The following is a 27,125-nucleotide window of genomic DNA, read 5'->3' on the forward strand; positions in this document are numbered from 1 at the left end:
AAAGTGAAAACAGATGTTACTCGGATGGAATTTTTTTTTTGTGAAAATAAATCAAAGAAGTTGACTTTTTGGGAAAAAAAAGCTGGAAAAAGCAATCAAAGGGTTTTTTCCCTTGTTGTTCTGTGGGTGAGTGGCAATTCATGTAGTTTGACCCCATTTTGTATACTGTCGGAAGCCTAGGTGCAGAATCCGGGGAGGGACCTCAAGCAAATTCCATTTGCGGCCCCAAGAAATAAAATTGCGGGGAGGTAAAATGAGGTGATTGAAAAGTCAGCTTTTATTGTGATGCAAATTCAAAGTTTCTTAAGGGAAAATTTTGTTTTTGGCTCAAGATGGAGCAGAATTGAAGAGTTTGTGTCTTTGTAGCAAACGAGGGGGAAATTGTCAAAATTGTTGTAGAATGTAGCAAACATCGGAAATTGTAGCAGATTTTTCACTCATGCATTCATTTTCCACTGGGATACAAGTTCTGACTCTCTCATATTATGACATCCATATTTTACAAAAATTAAACTCAAATTTTGTCCACAAAAACTTAATAACTTGGAATATATCCAAAATAAACTTAACCGAGTCCAGAATTTTTCTTTGGGAAGAGCACAAAGTTTGAAAATCAATTCAGACTCATGCTCTTGAATAAAGCTATAGATCATTGAGAAATGAAGAGGACACAAATATATTCCATACAGATATTTTATTATTTTTATTCTTCTGCAACAAACAATTAGAAAAGCAATATTATTTATCACTTTTCCTTTATGACAAAACAGTTTTATACAACCTAAACAACTCAACATTTATTCTGTGTTCATGAACAAATTTTTATTGATGATCATAGAAGGTAAAAACAATAACACAGAACTCTTTCTGATGGAAGTTTTGTTGTCATCAGCTCTAATTTTATTCTAGATTTCAAAACGCCAATTAGCAGATTCGTGGTTAGCTCACCAAACTGCATTTGGACTAGTGTAAATCTGAATCTCAGCTAAGAAATGAAAGCCTTTCATTTAGCCGTCATTTAGAGAATTAACTTAAAACAAAATCCTATCTCCATTGTGCATAAAATGACCTTGATGCAACAAATTTACTCTGCTATAACATCAAGCTTAAAATATGGTTGCAATCTTATATATTTTCAACAGGCTCAGAATCAGAAATTAAGGATGAATATACAGGAAGTTAAGTGGCATATCCTATACACCCTTAACTTTCTGTATACTCATCCTTAATTTTTGAGCCTGTTGAAAATATATAAGATTGCAACCATATTTCAAGCTTCATGTTATAGCAGAATAAATTCCTTGCATCAAGGTCATTTCATGCACAAGGCTGCTAGGATTTTTTTTTTTAAAATAAATTGCGCATAAGAAATAAAGTGTCATATATCTTTTACACCCTTCATTTCCTATGCACAATTTATTTTTTGGACCATTGGTGATAGAAAATACTTTTGATTAAATAAAGTATCAAAATAATGTGCCTATTTAAATAATGTCATTCATTTTACTAGAGGCTGAATATGCACTGAAATATAAAATTTAATTTTTCAAGTTATCCCCCTTCTCTAACTTTCAATCAGAAAGGTTTTGCCCTGTTTCCCCAAGCCCAACAAAGACAAAATTCTTTGTTTCTAAGTGCAATACTAGTGGAGATATTGCTGATTGAAAGTAAAAGGGATACTTTGGAATAAAGGAACAATTTAATAAACTGCAAAAAAATGTTTCGAATTTTTCTTGAGTTTGTCCCTTAATCTATGCTGTTCTTTCCCTCATTTTCAGCAATTTTTGAACTCAAATATTACAGCTAATGTTGCACATGGAAATATTGTTTATTCATTATTATTTTTCCTTTTGAGCTAAGAAGGGACTGGGCAACAACTTTATGATTGAAAGTTAGAAGACAGGCAGCATATAAAAAATTAATTTTTTTCTTCAGTACATATGCAGCTCCTAATACAGGGAGAGCAAAAAGTCAGTAGAAACATTAAAAATGAATAAAACCCGGAAAAATAACCAAAATAAAAACTGTTGCAGGGTTAGCATCGCTAGGTCAGAGGAATTTTTTAAGACAGGAAAAAAAACCCAAAAAAACACAGTCGATAGGTGGTGCTAGTACGAGCAACTTCGGTGGAAATATGCAAATGGGATGGTTACAAGAACTTGCGCTTCTAATCCACAACCAAGTGCACCGTTGTAAACCGTGTACGTGGACATGCTGCACTCTGCCGTTGCTGGATTTGTGATTTGCCTGCAAAGTGTTATCCCCGTGGTGGTGGTCATGTGGAACACATACTCCAAATAAACAATTTGGAGGGATTCTATTTGTTATTTGCATATATTTCCTTTGACTTGCGAACATCAGCGGCACCTATATATATCGGCTGTTTTTTTAAATTATTTTTTCCCCTGTCCCAGTGATCCTAACCCCGCAAACAGTTTTTATTTCGGTTATTTTCCTGGTTTTTATTAATTTTTAAAGTTTCTACAGACTTAAGACAGGAACCACCCACTCTGTAGAACAAATGACATATCTGAAATGCGTGTAGTATTTGAATACATCTTCCTAATTGAAAAAATATGTTTGAATATGTTTGTTATATGGAATTATATTAAAAAAACAACCTTGTATGTATATACAATTACTTTTTGGTAAAATCATTAGTGTTCCATATGCTTTCTCTCTTGATCCTCTATTGCAGCATCTGTTTATCCAAATAGAAAAAGGATATAATAATATGGAATAAAAATGACAACTATTTCTTCACTTACGGTATTTTGGAAAAAAGTTTTTGAGCTTGCTAAATACTTTATACGATTCAGGCTCCTTTTACATGTATCAAGTAGTACCGTAGTTTAGTAGTTAACTAAATTTTAAGTCGTGGAGCACTTTAAAATGTACGCAGATGTTAAGGGCCATTTAGTTAGGGCCATCAATCAGATTCTAATTTTTAGTTAAGTAGGCCCTATGCGCATGTGAAATCGGCCTCTTATTATCCAATGAGCATTGACTGCTTGATTACCTACGTTTTCCGGCACAACTCACTAGGTAGTAAATTGCCTATGGCGATAGACCGGAGTTGTGCTCGGTTTGAAAAAAAAAAAATGATTATCTACGTTGGGACAGTTTTTGGAGCATTGGTGACTTAAAATTTACTACTAAACTACCTGACATGGTAAACAGGCTTTTATACAAATACAATGCCACAACAGGCAAAATGCCCAACGAGGTGGCTGAGAAAAAGATGCCCATAAAAATATGGTGGATATGGGCTAAATATATGGATGTCATATATTTCAAAAATACAGCAACCAAATTAAAAAAAATTATAAACAATATATACACGTGATAAAATATTATACAATGCCCATAAAGAATACTTTTTTATATGAGCACTAAATAAATTCCAAGTGTTATATCGCCATATTGACTGTAAAATCATAATTTGAGCCTAAAATTTTCTATTTGTGATTATTAAATTTACCTGAGGGGAAAAAAAACGTGTTTTGGAATTTATATACTTCTTTGATGTGAAATTATTTTTTTTCCCAGTATTTAAAAAAATATATACATTATAGCTTTATTATAGCATTTATTTTTGCCTTTAATCAGAGACACTCTGGGCTTGCAATACCACTGTACATTAGAACTTTACACATACAGAGTTGAACAAAAACAACAAAACCTCCTAGCTAATATGATATGATCCTTATACACACAGTGTCATTGAAATTCTGTGTCCATAGGACTAGCTCTGCTGCCATTGAAATTGAAATTACAAAGAGGTTTTATAAATGACGCATGGTTTCTTAATTAAATGTCTTAATTTTTTAGAGGTTACATACATAAAAAAAGTAAGAAATTAAAATTTTTTTGACCCCGTGTGCTAAAACTTCCAATTAGTGAAACGTAGAAGCTGCTCTGAACAGTAATTTTCAAAAAATCCAATAATTTTTTTAATAAAACATTTATTGAGACATGAAATATGGAAAACTATTGTGCTTCTGCAACTTATCGCAACTGGTCGCATTGGGTCAAAAGTTCTAATTTTTAGGGACTGCACACAAATGGGATGAAATCAACTTATTAGTTTTTAATTTTATTCATATTATTATTGACATTAAGAAATAAAAATGACTTTGTTTCTGTTACTTATGACTGTGTTGGAGAATTTGCATTAGCTTAGAAGTTCTAATCTTTAGTGACTGAACACCAAATGGATTGAAATAAATTTATTGGCTTTTATAATTTTATTGAGATTTTATTGTGTGTGGTTTTTGTAAAGTAGTTTTAAAATGTTTTTCGTTGCTCACTGTGTTATAATTCTTGCCTATCTTTGAAAAAATTATTTTGAATTATAAAAAAGTAATTATTAAACTTTTTAAAGACTACTGTATATACTTGTCTAAAAGCAGAGTTTCTTTAGTTGAAAAAATGGGAGGAGGGGGATTCGCTTATATATGGGTCAGCTTTTGTGGAGAAAATATTTGACTTGCTTTGGGGTTTTGGCAGTCAAAAGTGGCTCAAAGATTGGCTCATACATGAGTGAGCTTATGCAAGAGTATCTATGGCAAGTATAATTATTATTGGCTTTATTACTATTTTATTGTTTTAGTCACAATGGCAACTACATTTTTTAACAGAATTTTTACACTTCAAAGTTAATTTAAGTTTTTGCAATCGTGAACCCTATCTTCAATCATTGGTGATAAATGTTGAATACAGTAGACTCTCGATAATCCTGCCATGCACTAATCCGCCTGTCCAGCAATCCAGCATTCTTTAGACTGGTCTTCTTCGAGCATGGAAAAGGAAAACATGCAACTGCATGGCTTTCTATAGAAGTTTATATGATTTAAATGGGCTTTTTCCATTGACTTCCAGTGATCCAGCGATTTTGGTAATCCCGCACACCCCAGTCTGATATGCGCCAGATTAGCAAGTCTACTGTAGAAGAGTTGATCCACTTTGTCCAAGAATATTTAGAAGACACCAACGAATAAGGCAAATACACAAAAAATAACAAAAGTCCTAATGCATTTCAACACCAATGGGTGCCGTCTTCAGAGGAAAAATTTAACCACTAGTTTCGCTGATCGAGTTTCCCATTTGGGTTGAATACCAAATCTTCACGCTCGGTTGCTCAGCGGAAGAAGTACGTCTGTTCACATCAAACGTCGGGGGACCCCCCGATCGCAACACCATGGCTAAAATTCATTTCGAGTGGGAATTACAAGAAAATTTGAATGGACCAATCGGATAGCACTATTCCGCAAATGTCCAATCAGGATGCTGCATTAGTATCTCACGAAGGCTCACAGCTTCATTCTGACCACGACGTTTGAAGTGAACAGACGTACTTCTTCACTGAGCAACCGAGCGTGAAGATTTGGTATTCAACCCAAATGGGAAACTCGGTCAGCGAAACTGGTGGTTAAATTTTTCCTCTGAAGACGGCACCCATTGGTGTTGAAATGCATTAGGACTTTTATTATTTTTTGTGTATTTGCCTTATTCGTTGGTGTCTTCTAAATAAAAAGTCTACTGTACTTCGAAGTCAAATACAATGTCTCCATAAATATTGTAATTAATTGTGAAAACATTTAAATGTGAAAACATGTTCTACATTCACTAACTGGAAGTTTCAACACACTGAGATTGTACAAAAATTTAAAATTTCTTAATTTTTTTATGTATATGACCTCTAAAAAATTTTAAGAAACCATGTGTCATTAAAAATTTTTCTGCAATTGGAAGTACACTTCTAATGTGAATGGTTGAGGAGAAAATCCTGTGGACAAACAATTTGAATCAACCTGCATAGGACGCATAGTCCAAAGATTACCCTGGTTGAATTCACACGCGATTATGATCACACTATGCTGCATTCCTCTGTGGGCAAGACCAGAAGGCCTATATTCACCTGACAACAAGTAGGTATGACCAATCCTTATCAATAATTCTAAGTGTCACCTATTTTACACTATCTCTGACTCAATATCTAACTATTTATTGCATAGAGTATTAAAAGCCTACTAGTGGCTTTGTTTGGGATACATTCTTGCCCAGGGTCATTACTGGTTTTTCTTTTGTCAAAATCTAATAAATCCTTTCAATTCCCTACATTGCAACGAAGCACTAAATATGAGAGTCAACCTAGTTTTTATTTACAACCTTCATGACCATGTCATGTTTGTTGCAGAGAGCATTATTTACTCTGGCACAGGCAAATTTACTACGTTAGAGCATTTCTGTAAGCATTAAATTTTTTTTGTTCATGCATCATTCATTTGATAACTATTTGTTTTTAAACATAGTGGTATATTAAGTTTCAATTATCTAGGCTTGCGACAAATTCAACTTTAACCGTTTTATCTATGGTGAAAATACTTCAAGACTTGTGAGCAAATATTTAAATTATGAGTTTGAAACATACAAAAAACCAATCATTTGACATAAAAAAGCTTGGGTAAAAAAAAAAAGAAGAGAGATGTACACATGAAGAAAACATTGGGAAGACCTCGGATTGTCAGACGTCCTGTATATATGGAATTCAAAGGTATACATAGAGAGAGGGTTGCATTTTTTACATTACATATTCATAAAATGTTTGCTGGGAGAATTCAAGTACCTTGAGCTCCCAAGTTCTGGTGCTCAATTATGTTAGGGTAGTTTACTAGCTAAACTCGCTGCATCCTCTGCTAGTGTAAGTAAAGTTTAAGGATGGGTTACATTTCTTGCTACTTTTTGTGCAACAATATGCATGCTCCCGAGTGCAACAATAACAAAAAAGACGAGGAAGAAAATATGTTGCTCGCTCAGCTAGTGAGCAATTTTATTGTCGTGTGTAATTAAAATTCACACTAGCTCGCCAGCTACTTACTCGATAGAGAATAGATAGTAAACCTGCAAAAAGTAATTGAGCCCTTATGGTAAAAAAAAAGTTGAAGACAAAAGCAATTTTCAAACTTTAAAGTACAGTAAATTAAAAGGCTGTTATAAAGACAGCTCACAATCTTCTAAAGAATGTATGTGCAAGCAAAGCACCAAGACTAAATGATACATATCCCGGGGTCCTTGGGGAAAAAGAGCCAATGAATTGTCTGGGCCAGCTGCACAGATTTACAAAAGTAGCGCTGCTCAAGGTATCGTCCCAAGGGACTGGAAGCTTGCTAATGTGGTTCAGATATATAAAAAGGGAAGTAGAGAAGCTGTGTTTTTAATTATCGTCAAATGAGTTTGATGAGCTCACTCTAGAAAATTTTGGATATTATCATCAAAAGGCAATAAGGCAATTGCTGAAGTGGATAGATGAGAATAATGTTTTGAAGGAAAATGTGCATGGGTTCAGGAAGGAAAAGTCATGTAACCAAACTCCTTTGCTTCTATGATCATGTGACTAAGATTATGAGCAAGGATAAAATGTCAACGTTGCTTATCTTGATTCCCAAAAGGCATTCGATTGGGCCCAACATGCAACTCTTGAAGCATCTACATAAGATCGGCATTGGAGGCAACGTGTTATATTGGATAGAATCATGTGGTTGAGAGAGAGGTCACAACGGGTTATGGTGAGTAGGGAATTTTCTGATTGGACAGGTAAGAAAAGTGGAATCCCTAAACAGTGTTATTCTTGGTGCAATATTTTTTCACTTTTTATCGATAAACTTGATCAGGATATTTATCGGATTGTTAGCAAACTCACTGATGACATGAAGCTAATGGGTATAGTCAGGAATCCAAGCGATCAGGAGATGTTTCACAGGAACTTAAATATGATTCCAGCATGGAACATGATTTTTAGTGTTGATAAGCACATGGTCGCTAATTTTGGTTCAAACAATCCATGCTTTTTTTACGAGTTGAATGGTATTACTATCCTGGATGCAACTAGGGTCACCAATTTGGGAATTCTCACTGACAAGCAGGTTAGCTTATCTAAGCACTGTTCAGCGATGGTAAAAAAAAATGAATTGAATGCACAATTTCATTCTTAAAAAGATCTCTGCCTTCTCCTTAAATCATTCTTCCACTTTTCTGGGACTTAGTTTGTCCTGCACCGGAGTATGTTGTAAGATTTTGGAGACCATACCTACAGAAGGACAGACTTGGTGGAGGGGATGCATGTTGGCACACAAGGCTTGATCTATGAAGAAAGACTCAATTTCTTAAATATGTTTACAATGGAAATAAGCAGGTTTCAGGGAGGGAGAGATATGATCAAAGTGTTTAAACCTTTCAACGTGATGGATAGGATGAACCATAAGTTATTAATACACTGTTAATCAACTGCACCAGTATTGTTTAGTAACAGACACCTCCAGGTTGTGGTGTCGCACAGTGTTTTTCTGTAATAGGATTGTAAATAAATGGAATAGTTTACCTTTGTGGGATTTATAAATTTTAACAAAATTGGCACATTTAAAAAGAAATACAATGCTTATAATGGGAGGCATCAAGAAGCTATCCATACTTAGATAAGACAAGAATAATTTTTTATGAGCAGTATATTATATTTATCATACAATTACTAGTTTTTCTCATTATAATTGCACTTATTTTGGGTTGCTGTATTTTAGTTATATTTGAGATCCCTATTTTTTATGGACATCTTTTTTCAGTCACCTGATTGGGCGGTTTGCCTGCTGTGGCCTTTCTATTTGTGTAATCAGGCGTAAAACTGTCATTATAATGGACTTCCAGTTTAAGTAAATTTAATTTTTTTGCTCTTTCAGGTTGTAAATTTTAGAAAATTTCTCCTATACTTGCATTATATTCTAGCTCATTTTGTTGTAATACTAGCGAATAAATAGAACTTCAGTCATAGAATTCATTTTTGGTCTTCCAGCAGTTGATTCTCTAAGACGTTTTTGTGTACAATATTGTATTCTGAAAATGATTTAGTGGACTGACCGAAAAATAAAATTCTCACTGCTCAATTCCATGGCTTTACTTATTGGAAACTCAATTTAGCACAATATTTTTCAGCTGTTTGGAAACAACTTTGAACTGTGCAAGCCCTATCGAATAATCCCTGGCAGTGACAATGGTCTTTTGTCACTGGGAAAGAAAAAGCAGAATAGGATTGTCACATATCTTATATATATAGTGGGAAAGCCTATATTTTTAGACTTTATCCTCTTTTTCATATTTTTGAAGGGGGGCAAAAAAAGTGACTTTCCTGAGTCCATCTTTTGTTAGAAATACTTCAAGTGATAGTAATCTATGCTGTCAGTTTAATTGTTCTAGAAAAAAAGGAAGAAAAATAAACCTTTTCGGAAAATTTTTTGACATTGTACAAAAGCTTCATAATTTTTAACTCAATGTTCCCAAATAGTTTTTGTATCTTTAACATTAACTGTATGACAATCGCTCATTATAAGCCATACTCTTTATAAAAACTTTTACTGAAGAATATTATTTGTCTAGGAAGCAAAATTATTTTTATTTTGGTCAGAATACATAGCACTTCACTAGAACAATTGATTTAAAAAAAGTATCAATGCCCATAAAAGTAAAGATGTCAATTATGCCTATATACAGCAACTCCAACTTTAAGAAATATAGCAAATTAACAGAAAACTGAATAAAAGAAAATACAGTGCCTACATAAAATGGCTATCATCTAGGAATTGATGGATATTTTTTTCTGCCATACTTTGATCAATTGAAGCAGAAAAAAGGTAGATTCATTTTTATCAATTTTTAGTAAACAAAAAAAATTAAGGAAACAGTTATTTTCCGGATATTATGCTGAGGTGAGCTCGGAGACGTGATGACTTTTCTTTCCGAGCTCACCTCAGCATAATATCCGGAAAATAACTGTTTCCTTGATATCTCTGGATGAGAAAAAAGCCATCTATATCTCTCTAAAAAAAATTAAATTTCAATTTTTAAATTGCAAAAACAGTTTTTTCATTTTATCATTTCCCATATGATTTTGTTATGTTAGTGTGCAAAAACATCTCTTATGGCAACAGAACAGATTTTTGAGCAATCTCATTTTTCCTATAAAATTTTGGCTAATCACTTTTTGAAAAAGAATAATTTAAATAAATTCTCATGTTATTATATACATTCATATATGACTCAAATTATTTAGAAATACTTGACATGACGATGACTCAAATCATCCAAAAAAAGGAGCTACTTACTTTTTGCTGCAAACCATTCAATCCTCATTTTTCAATTCTGAGCTTTTAATACTTATAGGATCCCAAGACTTCAACGAGGTTGGGGATTTTTGAATTAATTTTCAAAATAATATTGCAATGATGATGAAGCATTATATATCACACAATTTCCATATAGTTCTAGTACACTTTACCCATTTCTTAAAAAGGAAGGAGGAAAAGGCAAGGGGATTCAGGTGAAACTGAAAATTTTGAGATATTGCTTATTTAAAATTTACGAGTTTACAAAAAAATAAAAGTTTTTAAGAAAGCAGTTTCCAGCTGCTCAAAAAAAATGTTAAGGGCTATAACACGCCCTATACATGAATGAGTTGATATACATACCCAGGGTAAACTCTGATTGATTCATGAAAAGAATTTTTTTGGCATGCAGGTCACACAGGTTCTCTAGGCAGGCTTTGTTGCAATCAGCATTTATTACCTAAATAATACAAATGTATCCAAGAAAGTTATTAAAATAAAAATACAATACTTTCCATCAAATCTTATTATAAGATCATTCTAGAAAACTTCATATAACAAGTAATTAAAGTGACCCTTCTCAGACACATGTGGAGTCTGAAGTATAAACCACCCAGAAGGTGCCTCTCTCCTGCGATGGCATTCTAGGAAGAGGCCACCCATGCTCTTTAGTTGTGTGCTTGTTGTAGACGAGGACGGCCATGTAGAATTATTCTCCTTGCATAGAGAAATTAAACATCAGTCAATTGTTATATGATTCAATTTTTTCCTTATTGAGAATCTTCCTATCGAAAGAACCTCTAATATAGTGGCGTCTGAAACAGTGACAATAGGATACGTATTCTTAATATGGATATCGAATCTTTGAAGGCGGCTCATAAGTTTTTGTGCTTCATTCACAAAATGCTGTATGGGTATCAAAGTGGCATTAGTGGATGATTCCAAGCAAGTGAATCATAAAGCTTTGTTGAATCAATTGACTGATAAGTTCTACCGCTTGGAGATGGTGAGAGCACAAATTGTGGAAATATTGTTGTCAGCAGAGGATCAATCCGAATTCAAAATTTATTTCAAATTCGGATGGTCGTTGAGCCACCTGTTGATGTAGAAGCAATTTCAATGAACAATGACAGTTTAGAGGGCGAATGGGTGGTCGTGGATGAGGTAGGGGGATAGTGATAGGGGTTTAATCATTGCCGATTCTATGGTTAGGAAACTGGGGAACATAGTGTGTAGGGATTTTCCGGGTTTCGAGGGTGGCTGTCTTCCTGGAGGGAAGATTAGCAATGTTCGAGACGTTTTTCATTGTCAAAAGCTCCCTGGGCGAGTAATCCTGAAGTTGGGAACAAATCAGGTAGGAGTGGATATTAGTGAGTCTCTCTCTGAGTACCGGGACTTATTATTATCCGCTCGAGAGGGGGGGGGGGTTCAGATGTGGCTGTGATTCCAGTACTGCCAAGGGGTAGTGGGAATATAGAAGTAGAATCCACCATTTCAATTTAGGCCTGAAGGATATACGCTCCTCACTTGGGGTCACGTTCTTGGAGCTTACCACATTTACCTATAGGTGGCTTCGTTGGTATAAGATTAACCTGAATAGGAGAGGGGCCTGGTAGGTTTACGATAGGCTTACGTGAGATTTTTTACTCCCAGACCATGTAGACGAGAATGCGGGTTAGTTAATGACAATAGCAACACTATTGACGGGGAATTACCTACCTCTGACTTGGATGGCTTCTCGATTGACACTAAATCACAGGGCAAATTAAAATGTGTGCTAATTAATGCCAGGAGCTTGGGTGATAAGAAAGATTTTTTTAAAAACTATGATAGTTGTGGAGGGCCTGGATCTTATAGCAATTACAGAATCATGGGCAAAAGATGGGGATGAATCCTTCTTACACATTCTCAGGATACGATAACTTTTTGAGAAATAGATATGATAGGAAAGGGGGTGGAGTGTTGATATACGTGAAATCATGTTTAAAGGCTAGAGAGTGTAATGTGCAGAGAAGTGATATTGAAACTATATATGAGTTGAGCTTGAAAACAAAAGTTATCATAAACTTATTGTTGGGGTTTGTTACAATCCATCGAATAGGGATTCAAACTATATAGCCAAATTTCATGATGAAATTTCCTACATGTGTAAGCGTAAGAGGGTTGTAATACTAGGAGATTTCAATTACCCGGGTATAGATTGGGAGAATCTTTCGGCTAGAGATGAATATGAAAGGGACTTTCTTAAGTTGTTGCTCGATAATTTTTTGCATCAGGATGTATCAGAAGCCACTAGGGGTACTGCTATTTTGGATTTAGTTCTTACTAGTTCTGAGGATCTTGTTGAACATGTTTCGGTGGGAGAAGAGTTTTCTTCCAGTGATCATCGTATAGTCAGATTTCACTAACTTTTCCTCGGGTAAGGTTGATAACAAAAGACTGGTTCCTTGTTTTCGAAGAACTAACTTTGATGTTTTGAAAAAGAAGTTAGCAGAAGTTTTGAAAGACCAGTTGGAATCAGTCAGGGTGGTAAGTCAATGAAAAGAATTTAGTGTGAAGCTGTCCTCTGTTTTGCAAGACATCATACCCTTTGTTCGACAAAAGCGTGTTTGTACATTGCACCTTTTATACTCAGGGACAAGATGACCTATCATTGTTTACTAATAAAAGAAGAGCGTTGAAGAAAGCAATAAGGGATAGTAAAGAGGAAATTTAATCTACATTAGCAGGTAACATTGGCTCTGATGCAAAATTAGATATGTCATTAATGGATGTAAGGGGACAGTTGGCCCCCTCTTGATAAGAGGGTCTAGGATAGACAGCAATGTAGGCATGTGTAGTGCTTTCAATGACTTTTTTGTGTCTGTTATAATAGAGATAATGATATTCAATGTACAGGTGTTGCATGGGGTAATAAAATCCTCAACGATATTCAAGTAGAAAACGTAGAAGTCCTAAATCTTCTAAAAAATATATGTGAAAGCAAAGCACCAGGACCAGATGATATCTATCCCAGGGGCCTCACGGAATGTGCTAATGAATTGTTGGGACAGTCGCACAATATCTACAGGAGCAGTGTTGCAGAGGGTATCATCCCAAGAGAATGGAAGGTTGCTAATTGTTCCAATATTTAAGAAGGGTAGTAGAGAAGCTGTGTCCAATTATCGTCCGGTGAGTTTGACGAGCTCCCTCTTGGAAATTTTGGAAATTATTATCAATAGGCAGTTGGGGAGCTGCATTGATGAGAATAATGTATTGTCAGATAATCAGCATGGGTTCAGGAAGGGGAAGTCATGTGTAACTAACCTCCTTTGCTTCTATGATCACGTGACTAAGGCTTTGAGTAAGAGCAAAAATGTAGATGTTGTTTACCTTGATTTCCAGAAGGCATTCAATCGGGTCAAACATGGTAAACTGTTGAAGCGTTTACACAAGATTGGGGGGGGGGGGCACACCTTGCTGAATTGGATAGTCGTGGATAGTCGAGCGTGTTTTTGTTGCTTGAAAGTGAGACATGCAACTGTAACAGTAAAGTTAAATGCTTATAAAGTGAGATAAATCCCATTTAGTGATTATGTGTGCAAACAAAGATACTAGTAATATTAGCTTGGATAATTCTAACAGTGTATCTACCAAATACCAAAAACAAAATTCTGTGATCTTTCCTCATTCGCAGGGTTCCCACTCAAAAAATTAGAAAAAATAGGATGGGGGAGGATACCCTCTTAGACAACATACTCTCTCATATGACATATTAAAAAAAAATCCCTAAAAATTTTTTTTTTCGTAGCACACTTATTTCAGTATATTTGTAAGATTGACTCAAGCCAAAGCAAAATCAAAACAGAAATGACTTGGGAGATTTAGATGGCTTTTTTCTCAGCCAGAGATATCAAGGAAACAGTTATTTTCCGGATATTATGCTGAGGTGAGCTCGGAAAGAAAAGTCATCACGTCTCCGCCGGGACTCGAACCCAGGCCCTCTTGCATACCGGGCAAGCATGCTACCATCTACACCACTGGAGACACATGAATCTGCCTTCCTAATTTCACGCACTGTGTCGTGAGGCGCTGAAGTAGAGGCATTAGTAGCCTCTCTTAACTTCAGGAAATGGCCCCCGGGTGGGACGGTTTAGAGAGATTTAGATGGCTTTTTTCTCAGCCAGAGATATCAAGGAAACAGTTATTTTCCGGATATTATGCTGAGGTGAGCTCGGAAAGAAAAGTCATCACGTCTCCGCCGGGACTCGAACCCAGGCCCTCTTGCATACCGGGCAAGCATGCTACCATCTACACCACTGGAGACACATGAATCTGCCTTCCTAATTTCACGCACTGTGTCGTGAGGCCGGTATGCAAGAGGGCCTGGGTTCGAGTCCCGGCGGAGACGTGATGACTTTTCTTTCCGAGCTCACCTCAGCATAATATCCGGAAAATAACTGTTTCCTTGATATCTCTGGATGAGAAAAAAGCCATCTATATCTCTCTAAAAAAAATTAAATTTCAATTTTTAAATTGCAAAAACAGTTTTTTCATTCCATCAATGCCATCTAAATCTCTCTAAACCGTCCCACCCGGGGGCCATTTCCTGAAGTTAAGAGAGGCTACTAATGCCTCTACTTCAGCGCCTCACGACACAGTGCGTGAAATTAGGAAGGCAGATTCATGTGTCTCCAGTGGTGTAGATGGTAGCATGCTTGCCCGGTATGCAAGAGGGCCTGGGTTCGAGTCCCGGCGGAGACGTGATGACTTTTCTTTCCGAGCTCACCTCAGCATAATATCCGGAAAATAACTGTTTCCTTGAGAAATGACTTGGTTAAAAAAAAAATTTCTTTGGCCAAAATATGGTCTTAGCAACCACAGATAATTATTTTCTGCTCTCCTTTTTTGGGAGTCTTTCACAGTCCAGTCTGTCAACTCTCTTCGACAATATACATGGTAAATTATGAAGATATGTATGTTTTTTAAGAATGACACTCTTGTGATACCACTTCCAAAAGCAAAATCTATATTTTACAGGCCAGACAAATTTTTCCCATATTACATACCTGCTGTTGGAATCAGAAAACCTGTCTGCACTTTCAAAATGACTCGACCTGCAACCAGAATTGGCGCAAATGAGCAGGGATTGGTGCTTTACTGCACCTTGTAGCAAGAGAACCGTTTTGCCACAATTGGCACAGATCTTGCATCCCTGGAATGTTTTCTTTCCCAATATTTTAATTTTCTACAAAAATATTTTTAATTTTTTTATCTTGGGAGGGGGGGTGGCACCCCTGCCCCATCCAGAATTCGCCTTTGGTGGGAATTCGGATTTGGAATCTGCGATTGCGCAGTGGTAATTGGCTAAAAAAATGTTTTCTTCTCAAAGATTTTCCAACTTTGAATTGGCTATTCCTTTGAAAAAAAGCTCTGATTGCCACAACGATTACACAGACCTACAACACATATATGTATACATTAAATTTTGAATCCACACATTACCAATTTGGAGGATAGATGCGGGGCCGCAACTATGGGTGGGGGGCACGGGTGGGTCTGCTGCCCCAGGCGCTGGACTACAAGAGGTGCCGAATTCACCCTTTATAACGGCTTCTTCTATATTACATGGGGGCACCAAAATGTGTGTCTGTCCCGTTTGAGAAAGTACCTAGTTGCTGCTCTGAATAGATGGCACCACCTACTGAACATGAAACACACTAAATGCTGGGCACACACTCACAAGCACACTGTTAAGCTTCACTAATACAAATCTGAAATAGCTCCCATATTCAGGTGTGAAAATATTATGTGGCAGTTAAGAAGACAGATCAGAGTGGTGGACCATCAGGAAGGGAAAAGAAAATCATTCCACCAGGAAATCGCTTCACAAGAATTTATATGAATAGGGGAATCAGAAAATAAGTGTCAGAATCTCATTTGCTTTAAATTTAATAGCAAGATATTGTTGAAAGAGCTAAGGTTTTTACAACAAAATGTAAAAACATTCTAAAGGGAATTTATAGATTGATTTATTAATATAAATATATAAATGTGCGTGCTCAACTTTTAATTACAGTGAATCCCACTTACATTTTTCAAAAAACCATCATAAAAAGCATTGTAAGTGGGAAAATGCTTCAAACAGGAAATCTTAATGAGAGTTGGGACCATGAAAGTAAGTCGTACTGAAACATTTTAAATGGAAACATTGTAAGCGGGATCGATTGTACATTTCAGGGGTCTGTCCAGACTTTTTTGTAGGGTCCTGTTTTTGTGAAAATTGTTATTAATTTTGTGGGAAGCAAAATAAGCTAGTTAATTAATCACAAAAGAAATGAAATGCTAAATTATGGTTTCAGGAATTCAGAATTTTGGGAAGAGTCTGGAAAACTGACCCAAATTTTGGTTGGGCAGACCCCTGCATTTGTTAAATTCTCAGTGTTAATGGGCTTCTTTTTTTTCCTAGAAGACAATGAAAGTAAAAGAAGCTGGTATATTAATCTTTTTTTCAATGAACATTTGGATAAAACATATTTTTAGAAATGAATTATTTATTTTGATTCAAAGAGATACCTTCCCCCTTCTACCTAGAACACGGCCCGTCACTGTCTCAATGAAGAGATATTAACAGGTGATCAAAGACCTGGGTCAATGTTGGAAAAAATCCACAGAAATACCACTGAATGATGGGGGGTAACCATACCTTTTTTTAAGTGGGACCCATTTTCACTCAAAAAGGACCCAGATTTTGCCAATAACCTGGATCCCGGGACCCAGATGAATTAGAGTACAGCGCATCTCTGATCTTGTTCTAGTATTAAAACTAAGTCTGTGCACACAAGCATCCCAAAAATTTAGACTAAACCAAATTTCCATACCTTTATTTTTTATGAATGAGGAGGAGGTGGGGCTATAATTTTTTTCGAGAGGGACAAAGGCAAATTAGAGCACAGTGGCATTTCTGCCTATTACCAGTTTCCGTAATCAGGATCATCCACTTGCAAGTTTATGAACTGGAAACTTGGAATTGTCATTGCCCCACTCACACTTCAAATGAATTTAGCAGCGATTTCTGTAAACAGATATTCAGTATCTTATAATTTAAAATGGGTAAATCATAGGTGTTTCAATTTCAGTCTACTGATGGTGAGGATTGGGTCCAGTGCTTCAAGCATTATAGGCATATATTCACCACAATCCACACTAGTCTATGCAAATGTTACAGATTCAAGCAGAGTTTAGCCCTGATCATCATCCCATTTGCGTCAATGAGCAAAGGTGTGATGAAAAGGTTCCTCCAAGCTTTGCATACAGGCAAATTTAAAAAAAAATACCTGTATGCAAAGCCTGGGAGAACTTTTCATCATGTAATACGAGAAAATCTTCAAAAGCAGTTCTGGGGCCAAATCTTCCATGGCCGTCGTTGAAGGCATCAATGAAAGATTCCTCCACGATTTGCATACGGGTATAAATTTAAAAAAATACCAGTATGCAAAGCCTGGGAGAACTTTTCATCATAAGACATTCCTTGAGAATGCCATGTGTTCCTCAGACTTGATGTAATGGGAGAAAATCTTCAACAGCAGTTCTGGGGCCAAATCTTCCATGGCCGTCATTGAAGGTATCAATGAAAGGTTCCTCCAGATTTTGCATATGGGTATAAATTTAAAGAAAATACCCGTATGCAAATCCTGGGAGAACTTTTCATCATAGGACATTCCTTGAGAATGCCATGTATCCCCTGGACTTGATGTAATGCGAGAAAAACTTCAACAGCACTTCTGGGACCCAATCTTCCATGGTTGTTGTCGAAGACATCAATGAAATGTTCCTCCAGGTTTTGAAACAGGTATAAATTTAGAAAAATACACATGTATTTAGAGCCAGGGAGAACTTTTTGTCATAGGACCAGGGGCAACTTAAGCAAGACCAGGGTGCAAGGGATGCAGTGCACTTAGGCAGCAGGGATGGCACAGCTTATGTGCGCTTTAGTTAGACAAAAATATTTTTTAAAATTTTCAACACTGAAAATTCACATGACCAGAGGTGGATTTAGGGTTTAGCTGGCTTTAGTTTATGGTCATTCACATGCTTGCAAACTTTCTAGGTCTCATTGACCTGGTCCCTTGTTCTTGTTCACCGGTGCTTCGCTGAGTCTTAGGGGGCTTTGTGTACACTTCCCAGGGCTCAGCGGCCACTTACTGGAAATAAAATAAATCAGTAAATATATGATAATAAATTTAAAAAAGCCTATGGTGCTCTGCCATAGAAATTTATATACTAAAAAGGGATCTGTGAGTCAAAAAAGGTTGAGAACCGCTGCTTTAGATCACTCTTTTGGTCGTTCACATGCTTGCAGACTCTAGGTCACTCGTTTGGTGAGACCTAGTCCTTTGCTCTTAGGACAGAGGCGGACTTAAGATTTAGTTTTGCAAATTTCGGCGCCCTTCTCACTTTGCACTAATTTTCTTGACCACAGTCATTTTTCAAATTTGCCGCCCTGGGTAACAGCCCCTCTGTAGATATGCCTCTGCACATGACATCACGTTTTTTAGCCATACCTTACCCACAAAGATGTTCAGAAAACTTGAAAGGGAAGACAGAGCTTGGGACAGTAATACCACAAACAAGAATGTATTCTATCACAAGGGTAAGTATGCATTTTGATTTTCCTCATCTAGTAATTTTTCTGGAATGGCCAAATGAAGGCAAATTAAGAATTTGGCTTCTTACTCCTGTGCCTCTACAGGAAAAAAAAAAGTCAACATCTCAAATAATAAATATCTTCACACCATCCAGTTTTCTGCATATCTTGCATATATGCTCATGTTGATGAAGCAACCAAGCATTAGAATGGTATTGCTCAGCAACACCAATCATCATTCAAATACAGATAGCGTCATAAATCCAAAAGGATGTAAGGTGTAAACCGCTTGAGCAACTTACGAGTTGAATGGTGGTGTCATTCCAGTTACAACTAGGATCACAAATTTGGGAATCTTCATTGATGTGCAGCTTAGGTTTTCAAAACATAGCTAAATTAATAAAACCTAATTAAACATTGTTTAGAAAAGTGGAGAGCGACATCATGCCATATGAGCACATATGTTCCAGTGTCCCTGGGCCTATATCAAACTATGGTTGAACTTGTTGTAATCCCATATGGAAGATTTGTTTGAGAAAACTAAGTGAGGTGGGTGGAGAATCAGGGGCACTATATCAAGGTTTGATTCTTCTTTTTAGAACATCAAGAATGAAAAATTTCACAAAAAGGCCAAACCAATACAACATTATTACGATACATCGGTTTACAAAATCTTGGAATTATATAAGCCTGGCCTCAATATTAAGATTGTCATTCTTCAACTACATTCTTCAACTTTATTTCTAAAAAATTCCCAATTTTTTTGTAACTTCTTGAAATGATAGATGTTTCATAGATTATGAAAGAGATGCAATTTTGCAGATTTTTATTACTTTCTTGGTACAGTGAAACCTGTATAAAATGGAATGTCAAGAGACTGAAGCTATTTTCTGTTCCAGACCTGTTTCTGTTTGTAAAGGTGCACACAGAAGTATATGGAGTGATTTATTTCTGTTGTTTTGCAAAACTTAACTTTTGAGAATATCACCCTAACTACTACAAACCAATGAGTATTAAACACAGACATGCATATTATTATTTTGAATTTTTTTCATGTTTGCTGTTTCAAATTACTATACATTTGAAATTCCATATAAAACGTTCTCCTAAATGGCAATAGAATAAACAAAAATGAAAATTTTTTAATATATAAAATAAAAGATTGAGAAATTATGTACCTTTTTAAAAATAGTGACCAGATCAATAACGAATACTGTTTTAGTAGAAAGATTCTACATCCAACACCCTACATCCATCTAATCCAACACGTGTTTCTTGTGGCTGGTTGACATCTCTACACTGAATGAAATGCTAAAACACAGTATAGCTAAATTGAACAATAATTCAGTCTCCCTTGCATATTTCTCTCCCAAACAAGTTTAAATGGAAATAAAAATTTCATTCTTTCATTTTTCCAAGAAACAAGAGTGTTTTCTAACTAAAAAGACTTACTAAATTTTGAATAAATCTGCTTCTACCCAAGCCCAACTCGTCACTTCCAGAACCAGTTCATAAAACAAATAAGCATTTGTGGTTTTTCCATGAAGTAAAAGAGTTTCCTAACAAAAGGAAGATCAGTACAACATAACTTCCTTTCATCACTTGGCCAAAAATTCTTTCAGTTTTAACATTTATTAAGGCTTATTTCATCTAAAAAAGACTAAATATGCCTTTCAGCATTAGGCAGTTTCAGTTTTAAAGAGGTTTCTCATAATTGAAGAAACATTAATATTTTTAGACTATTTTTCTGTTTTGTTCAAGACTGGTTTCCATCTCATACAGTCCGTTTTAGACAGGTTTTACTGTATTGTAATTCAACGGCATATCATTTCCATGAACCATCCTTCCCTAATGTAATTTAATTAGCCTAACATTTAATTGTATATTTAATGATGTTAATGCTTCAACCTGACCCACATTTTAAGATAAATATATATATAAATAACACAAAATGATATTTCTCACTAGGACTTGACAAGGCACATCAAACTTTTTCTTGATCAACCATTCATCATGTAGAGAATGTAAATTTGTCAAGTAATCCTAAAAATATATATGAAACAAAGGAATTACTTTTATGATTAAAAACTTTGGAAAACTGCTATATGCACTTTCATATACACAGTCGACTTCGTCACTTAATGTGACTACCTGTTGATATGCAGAATAACCACCATTTGAAGCTGCTAGATAAGTTGGAAGGGACTCAATAAGGTGCTGAAAAGTGTTCACAGGGATACAGTGCAGTTGACAGCTGTTGGAGGGAGTTTAGAGCAAAAAAAAAACCCCAAGCAAGGTGGTTCCATACATAATCAATTGGGTTGACGTCTCAGGAATTTGGAGGCCAAGGAAGTACAGTAAAGTCTTCTCGTACTCTTCTAACCTCTCAGATACAACATACATTTACAACTGTGTGGCAGATCACATTGCCATGTTGAAAGATTTCATCATTCCCAGGGAAGTATACTTGCATACACCCATACAGAATTAAATATTCTGTTCATATGAAGCTCTATTACCATTACTTTTAGTAGAATTTTTTTCAAACACTACAAAGGTTTTTAACAGCTGGCTGATGCGAAGATATATTTTGGAAAGAGAAAATTCAATTGCCCCTGCGGGGAATCGAACTCGTGTCCTTTCACTTTCTGGGTGAACGCCCTAGACCACTAGACTACAGGGCAACGAATATCTCAATCTTTCTTTGGAGCTCGTGTGCACTGAATAGGACTGTACATGGACGGTCAGACAAAATTCAGGCCAAAGTACACAATTGTTGATGATGCCACCAGATGGCGACTTATCTGAGGATGACGTCACTCTCCGCTATCCATACAAAGGTTTTTAACAGCTGGTTAATGATTTGGTTAATTGGCTGGTTAATTAATTAGCTATAGGTAAATGCCAGCTGTTAAAAGCCTTTGTATGGATAGTGGATAGTGACGTCATCCTCGGATAATACACTGTATTTGTGAAAAACTTGGATCTGAAAATGACATGGAAATACAGTAAATGCAGGCTACTTTGGCCCTGGTACCCTTCTTCGGCCCAAAACAATAAACTAATAAAACATACTCTAATTACTGTATAAAAACATTTTTGCAACTAGTGTCTGGGAAGCAGCAGTGGTGGGTATTTATATCAGGGTTGGTAAAAAAACTGGTTTTTTTTTTTTTAAAAACCACAAAACCGGGTTTTTTTGGTTTCAACCAGGTTTTTTTGGTTTAAATAGTATTGACATTAAAAACAATAAAATTTCTGAAAAATCATTCAAACTTCTAATAATTAATTAAAATAAAATGTTTATTAATGTAATTAGCATTATTCCCATATTAATTAATCAATAAATATTTCTTACATTTTAACAAAAACCAACTTTTGCAATTTAATTATTTTTTGCTTAACTCAATGGATTACTTTGTGTTGCAAAAAATTCTTTAAATATTAGTAACCATTTATATATATACAGATGTTTTCTCCAGTTACTTTCAGTATGCTTAATTAAGAAGCTATTTTGCAAAAACTATAATAAAAATTAGGTGAATACAATGTATTTAATGAAGCATAAATAATGCAGATTAATTAGCGATGATTTATGATGTACAGAGTAATTATAGGATTCAGCAGTTCACCTTTATTAAACCAAACGTGCTGCCACATTAATATGCCTGAGGAACTTCTAACGTATAGCAGATGCACTGGAGCTTGCAATTCACCAAAGTTTGCAATCCGACCACTGTTCATAACATTTTGAGGTACCCTCCACAGCCAGAAGTTGCAAGGGTTAAGGTCAAGTGAACTGATGGCTAGCCAGGTGTCATGCCATCCTGTTATTGTCAAAATGGGTCTTCAGCAGCTGCTTTACCGGTATTGCAATGTGCATCTTGATAGAAGTTGTTCTATCCACACACTGATGCTGTGGAAGTGCCGAAATGATGTGGTTGCACAAAATAGATTATACTGCTGGCCAAGTACAGCATCGTCTACTTGCACATTCCACACTTTTTCTCTTTTATGAAAGAAATTTCCATTGCTTCAGGAGTATCCATGCAAATTTTCAAGTCATTCTGACCACAGTACTTATTGTATAGTTTTGGAATCAAAACTTTAATTATAATCACCCTATATATAGCTGATTATTTTTCATAAATCTGTAACTACTATACAGTAGAACCTTGATTAACTGGGCTTAACAGTGTGTGTGAAAGTATAGAAAAAACTGTTGAATATTAAGGATGGGTGATATACAGTGAGATGTGCTACTTCTTATGGGAAAGAAAATTAAAATGTCTGTGACGTAATGTAACTACTAGTACACTAGCCTTTGTCCTTTAGGGACAGCTGGTGTCTTTATTGGATTATAGGACCATCTGCCCCTAGCATGATGGTGTCACTACTGTTGCTGCTTCTTTGTGAAGGGAAAAAGAAACCCTGTGAGATAATACACCACTATATTTAGATGTGTGATGCAATCCTTATTCATGAATTTGCTAAAGATAGAGCATCAGAACTTAGCCAAAGGTTAGAAAATGTTGTAAGAATGAGAAATTTTGGCTTTTATATATAACTTTAAATGACTAAGATACTTCACATGAAAAAAATATATATTCTGGCCACTTTTATGAGACTTTTTGAAAAAAACCACTTATACCATCTTATGCCATTTGAAGATATACCATCAAAATGTACCCCAAGAATATAAAATGTGGTAAAAATGAAAAAGTTTGGCTAACAATGAACCAATATGATATTTTTCTAGTACAAAATTATATTTAGACCACTTTTATTTAATTTTTTGAAAAAAAACACTTGGTTAAAACCAAGGTTTAAACCATAACCCTGATTTATATTGTGATTAAACGTGGTTTTTCCACACCTCAAACTTTCAAGTGTGTAGGTTGTAATCCAGCTTTTCAAAATAAGTAAATGCCTACTTAGAAACACAATTTAATGCTTTTAACTGTGGCATTATTAAAATTTCATTCAATCTTTCATTTTTTCTGAAAACATCAACTGAAAATTTAAGCTCTGGAAACCTGAAAAATGCTCCCTCCTTTGGCCCATTAAAATGTTGGGCCAAAGTAAGTAGGTCGTATTTTTGCAACCCTTTGGTAATTTGCTTGTGAATACACTTAAAAACAATTATGCATTGGCACGGCCATAGCGAGAGAGAAGACCAGTGGATCTGGTCCTTCTCATCCCGTTATGTTGTATAGTGGCAGATATGTACCGTATATACTCGTGTATAAGCCGACCCCCCTACTTCAGGACCACCAAAACCGCAATAAATTGAAAACCCATGTATAAGCCGATCCCCAAAAAATCCGTGCATTTCAGAGAAAAAAAAATCTTATAATTCCATGAAAAATGAATAGCTTACAGAAATTTACAACAGAAAACAATTCTAACTTTTTAAACCGTTTCTTCTGAGTCTCCAAGCTCATCGTAATCCATCAGATCATCATAGAGGGTGCGGCATCGCCCCTATGAAGGGTACGCTGTCATCGCCATTGTCACTTTCAAAGAGGATATCATCTTCAGTTCCGTCAATCGCATTGCTGATGCAACACTTTTTGAAGGATCGGATGATAATTTCGGCGGAAACGGAATTCCACGCCTCATGTACCCATTGGCACACTAGGCCAACGTCAGGTTTCTTCAAGGCACCACCTTTTTAGGTTTCTTTATCATCGGAACTCATCCATTCGATCCACAAATTCCTCAAACAGTCTTTGAAAGGCTTGTTATGCTCACATCTAAAGGCTGTACAATCAACGTTAGCCCACCTGGTATCAAAGTCAATGATGTTTTCGATTTCTTTGCCTCGTCTTTGACATTTTCGGGGGTTTGAACATATCCCATACCAATAATGCCGGTTTCTCGAACACTGCTACAAAAATGACTACTGATTGTGCAGGGTCGATATTTTCTCATCAAAAACTGACCCGAGTATAAGCTGACCCCCCCACTTGAGGAACGAATTTTTCCACAAAAAAACTCGGCTTATACACGAGTATATACGGTATTTATATATATATAAGTTCTATCACTTTGGTCCTTTTCCCTGAAATGCCAGTTGTCCCCCTCCAAAATAAATTTCTGGCAAACAGCCCTGCCATGTATAACTAAGTTTATTTTTAAAATGCTTTTCCTATTTCAAGTTTTGTTTCCAGACAGGAAAGATGGTGTATAAATAGAAGTGTGTCAGCCTGGAAAACAAAGATATGCAGACTACAGTAATGACCATCTTCAAAACTGTTTAGGTGCTGTTAGATCTGGTGAGATGACCCAAAGGCAAGCTGCAAAGCATTTTAAAATACCACAAAAGCCCAAAAATAAACTAAAGACAACATTTTCTGGCACACCAAGTATCCGAAGGTTTTCAGTGCCAAAATTTCAGAAAAAGCAGAAGCAAATAGCAAATACTGCAAAGCCAAAAGAAGAAAATGCAAGCTAGAAAAGGGAAAACAGACAAAAAATATATGGACTTCTCATCAACAGACGAAGAAAGTGACAATTTTAGTCTTGTGTCTTCTGTCCATGGGTGATAGGATTTATCTGTTCAATGAGGATGGATGTGAAAAGATCATTCAGGAAAATTATACATCAGTTCAAGCCCGGAATAAGACTCAAACAATTCAAAATTTACAGAAAAATTTGCAAAATTTTGTGATTGTTCAATGGAATTGTTATAAGTTTCCAGGGCTGTATGCCAGTATAGAGGCACACAGGATGGCAGAACATGGTGATATAAGTTTCCAGGGTTGTTGTTAGCTGTGGAAGAAAAAGAAGCTATTGTGGACTGCATGGAGTGTACCCAAAAGTTTCGGAAATGTCCCCAGGACAGAGAAATTTTGTTTCATAACTAGAATGAGACAAAAGAAATAATTAAGCCTTCAAAGCCTGTAAAAAGACATTTTGTTTGGTCAACAATTTGTAAGCTATAAGATTAAGTGAAATTTAAAAAAAATGTAAATATTGCTATTTTTATAATCAATACAATTTGAAATATAGGTTTTATTTCAAAAGTTGAAGGTTCATTATGAGCCCAACTTCAAGAAATACCCTAGCTCTCCATTTAATGCTTTAAGATAGGAAAACGTGAAGTGGGCCAAAGTTACGAATAAGCAAGGGTAACACTGGCCCAAAATGTTTTTTAATAGGCTTAAGTCAAAATCAAATCTGTTTTTTGTTTACATGTATATAATTTAAGATAGCCTATCAATATAAAAAAAAGTTACCAGAACTTAAAAGTAGAAATAATATTGTGTTTAATGGAAAGTGAATTTAAAAGTTTAAAAAAATGGACCAAAGTAGCCTGCATTTACAGTACTGTAATAAGTACAAAATGTGATTTAAAAATAGATGCACCCATTTGCTGCAATTTTATTTATTTCATTGAGCAATCCCTGAAAAAGAAATAAAAGCTTCGTAGTGCAAATAAGTTTACAAGAATGATTCGTGTAGGAAATACATACCAAAGAGATATTTTGTTCTTCTTCTCGACCTCGCTTTTTTATGTTGTATTGACATGTGTGAGGGCTGGCCCTCAAGTATACTATGCAAGGAAAAATAAAATGATTTCATCAAATGGTACAGAATTCATTGATTCATGTTGAGACAAATTTAATTGCTTCAATAAAAAAAAGATCATCTAGCAAATTATTAACTATCTTGGAAGAAATTAATTTCAGGAAAATAAAAGTTTGACATTTTTTTTAACTTCAAAAAATACAGAACCAAAGCAAATAGCTTATACAGCTAATGAATTTTTCCAAATAGGAAAATTCTGATCACAGGAAACTGTGGCATCCCATGCATTGACTCCCCCAAGAGTTGGGTCAATGACCTTGAGTATATCACATGATCACAGGGACTAGAGATGAGCGTCTAGAAACAGCAAAACAGCAGAGAATAACTAGACACCACAGAAATGAGGTTCTGTATTTCTATGCTTGCTTTCTTCCTTCAATAACCAATTTAATGTACCTTATTAACAATAAATGTTTGTTATAAAAACAGTGACTGAGTGGTAACTAAGTGGTAACCAGCAGGGACATAAAGGAACACTAGCCATTAAAGACAGTCCATCTTCATTACAGATTTCATCATGCATATTAGAAAATTTCTTCCTCCTTAGCCTTCATTGTCTATGGTTATGATGAGACAACATTCTTCCCCCATGCATCATCTGCTTTCGTTGGGGTGACCTTTTTTTCCCTTCAAAACGGACAATAAAAAAATTCCTTTTGATTGATTTGTGTTTATTGTATGCTAAAAGCCCTTTAAAAAGAAAATAAAATTAATTAGGGTTTATATCTTTACTAGGACTATTTGAGTTAGGTACA

The 27,125-nt window shown here is 35.6% G+C and overlaps 1 protein-coding gene and 3 non-coding genes across 5 annotated transcripts in view; 1 reads left to right on the forward strand and 3 right to left on the reverse strand.

The window, feature by feature from the left end:
• Window positions 1–679: 679 nt before the first annotated feature.
• dnk (deoxynucleoside kinase) overlaps window positions 680–27,125 on the reverse strand; it is a 68,882-nt gene continuing 42,436 nt past the window's right edge. For both annotated transcript variants that reach the window (XM_089232587.1, XM_089232589.1), the window contains 4 exons: window positions 26,256–26,335; window positions 20,743–20,820; window positions 10,515–10,611; window positions 680–2,701 (listed from right to left, as the gene is read on the reverse strand). In XM_089232587.1, the coding sequence (XP_089088713.1) occupies window positions 2,658–2,701; window positions 10,515–10,611; window positions 20,743–20,820; window positions 26,256–26,335 (299 nt within the window). In that variant the 3' untranslated portion in view covers window positions 680–2,657. The remainder of the gene's footprint in view (window positions 2,702–10,514; window positions 10,612–20,742; window positions 20,821–26,255; window positions 26,336–27,125) is intronic.
• On the reverse strand, window positions 14,105–14,178 carry TRNAT-GGU (transfer RNA threonine (anticodon GGU)). Its single transcript has one exon. It is a non-coding gene; the product is annotated as a tRNA-Thr (tRNA).
• Window positions 14,384–14,457, reverse strand: TRNAT-GGU (transfer RNA threonine (anticodon GGU)). Its single transcript has one exon. It is a non-coding gene; the product is annotated as a tRNA-Thr (tRNA).
• TRNAT-GGU (transfer RNA threonine (anticodon GGU)) lies at window positions 14,821–14,894 on the forward strand. The gene has a single exon. It is a non-coding gene; the product is annotated as a tRNA-Thr (tRNA).

The sequence above is a fragment of the Pholcus phalangioides genome, unplaced genomic scaffold (genome assembly GCF_987345545.1).
Source record: "Pholcus phalangioides strain wild (caught in Gottingen) unplaced genomic scaffold, Ppha-v1.0 ptg000007l_1, whole genome shotgun sequence".
Classification (NCBI taxonomy): domain Eukaryota; kingdom Metazoa; phylum Arthropoda; class Arachnida; order Araneae; family Pholcidae; genus Pholcus; species Pholcus phalangioides.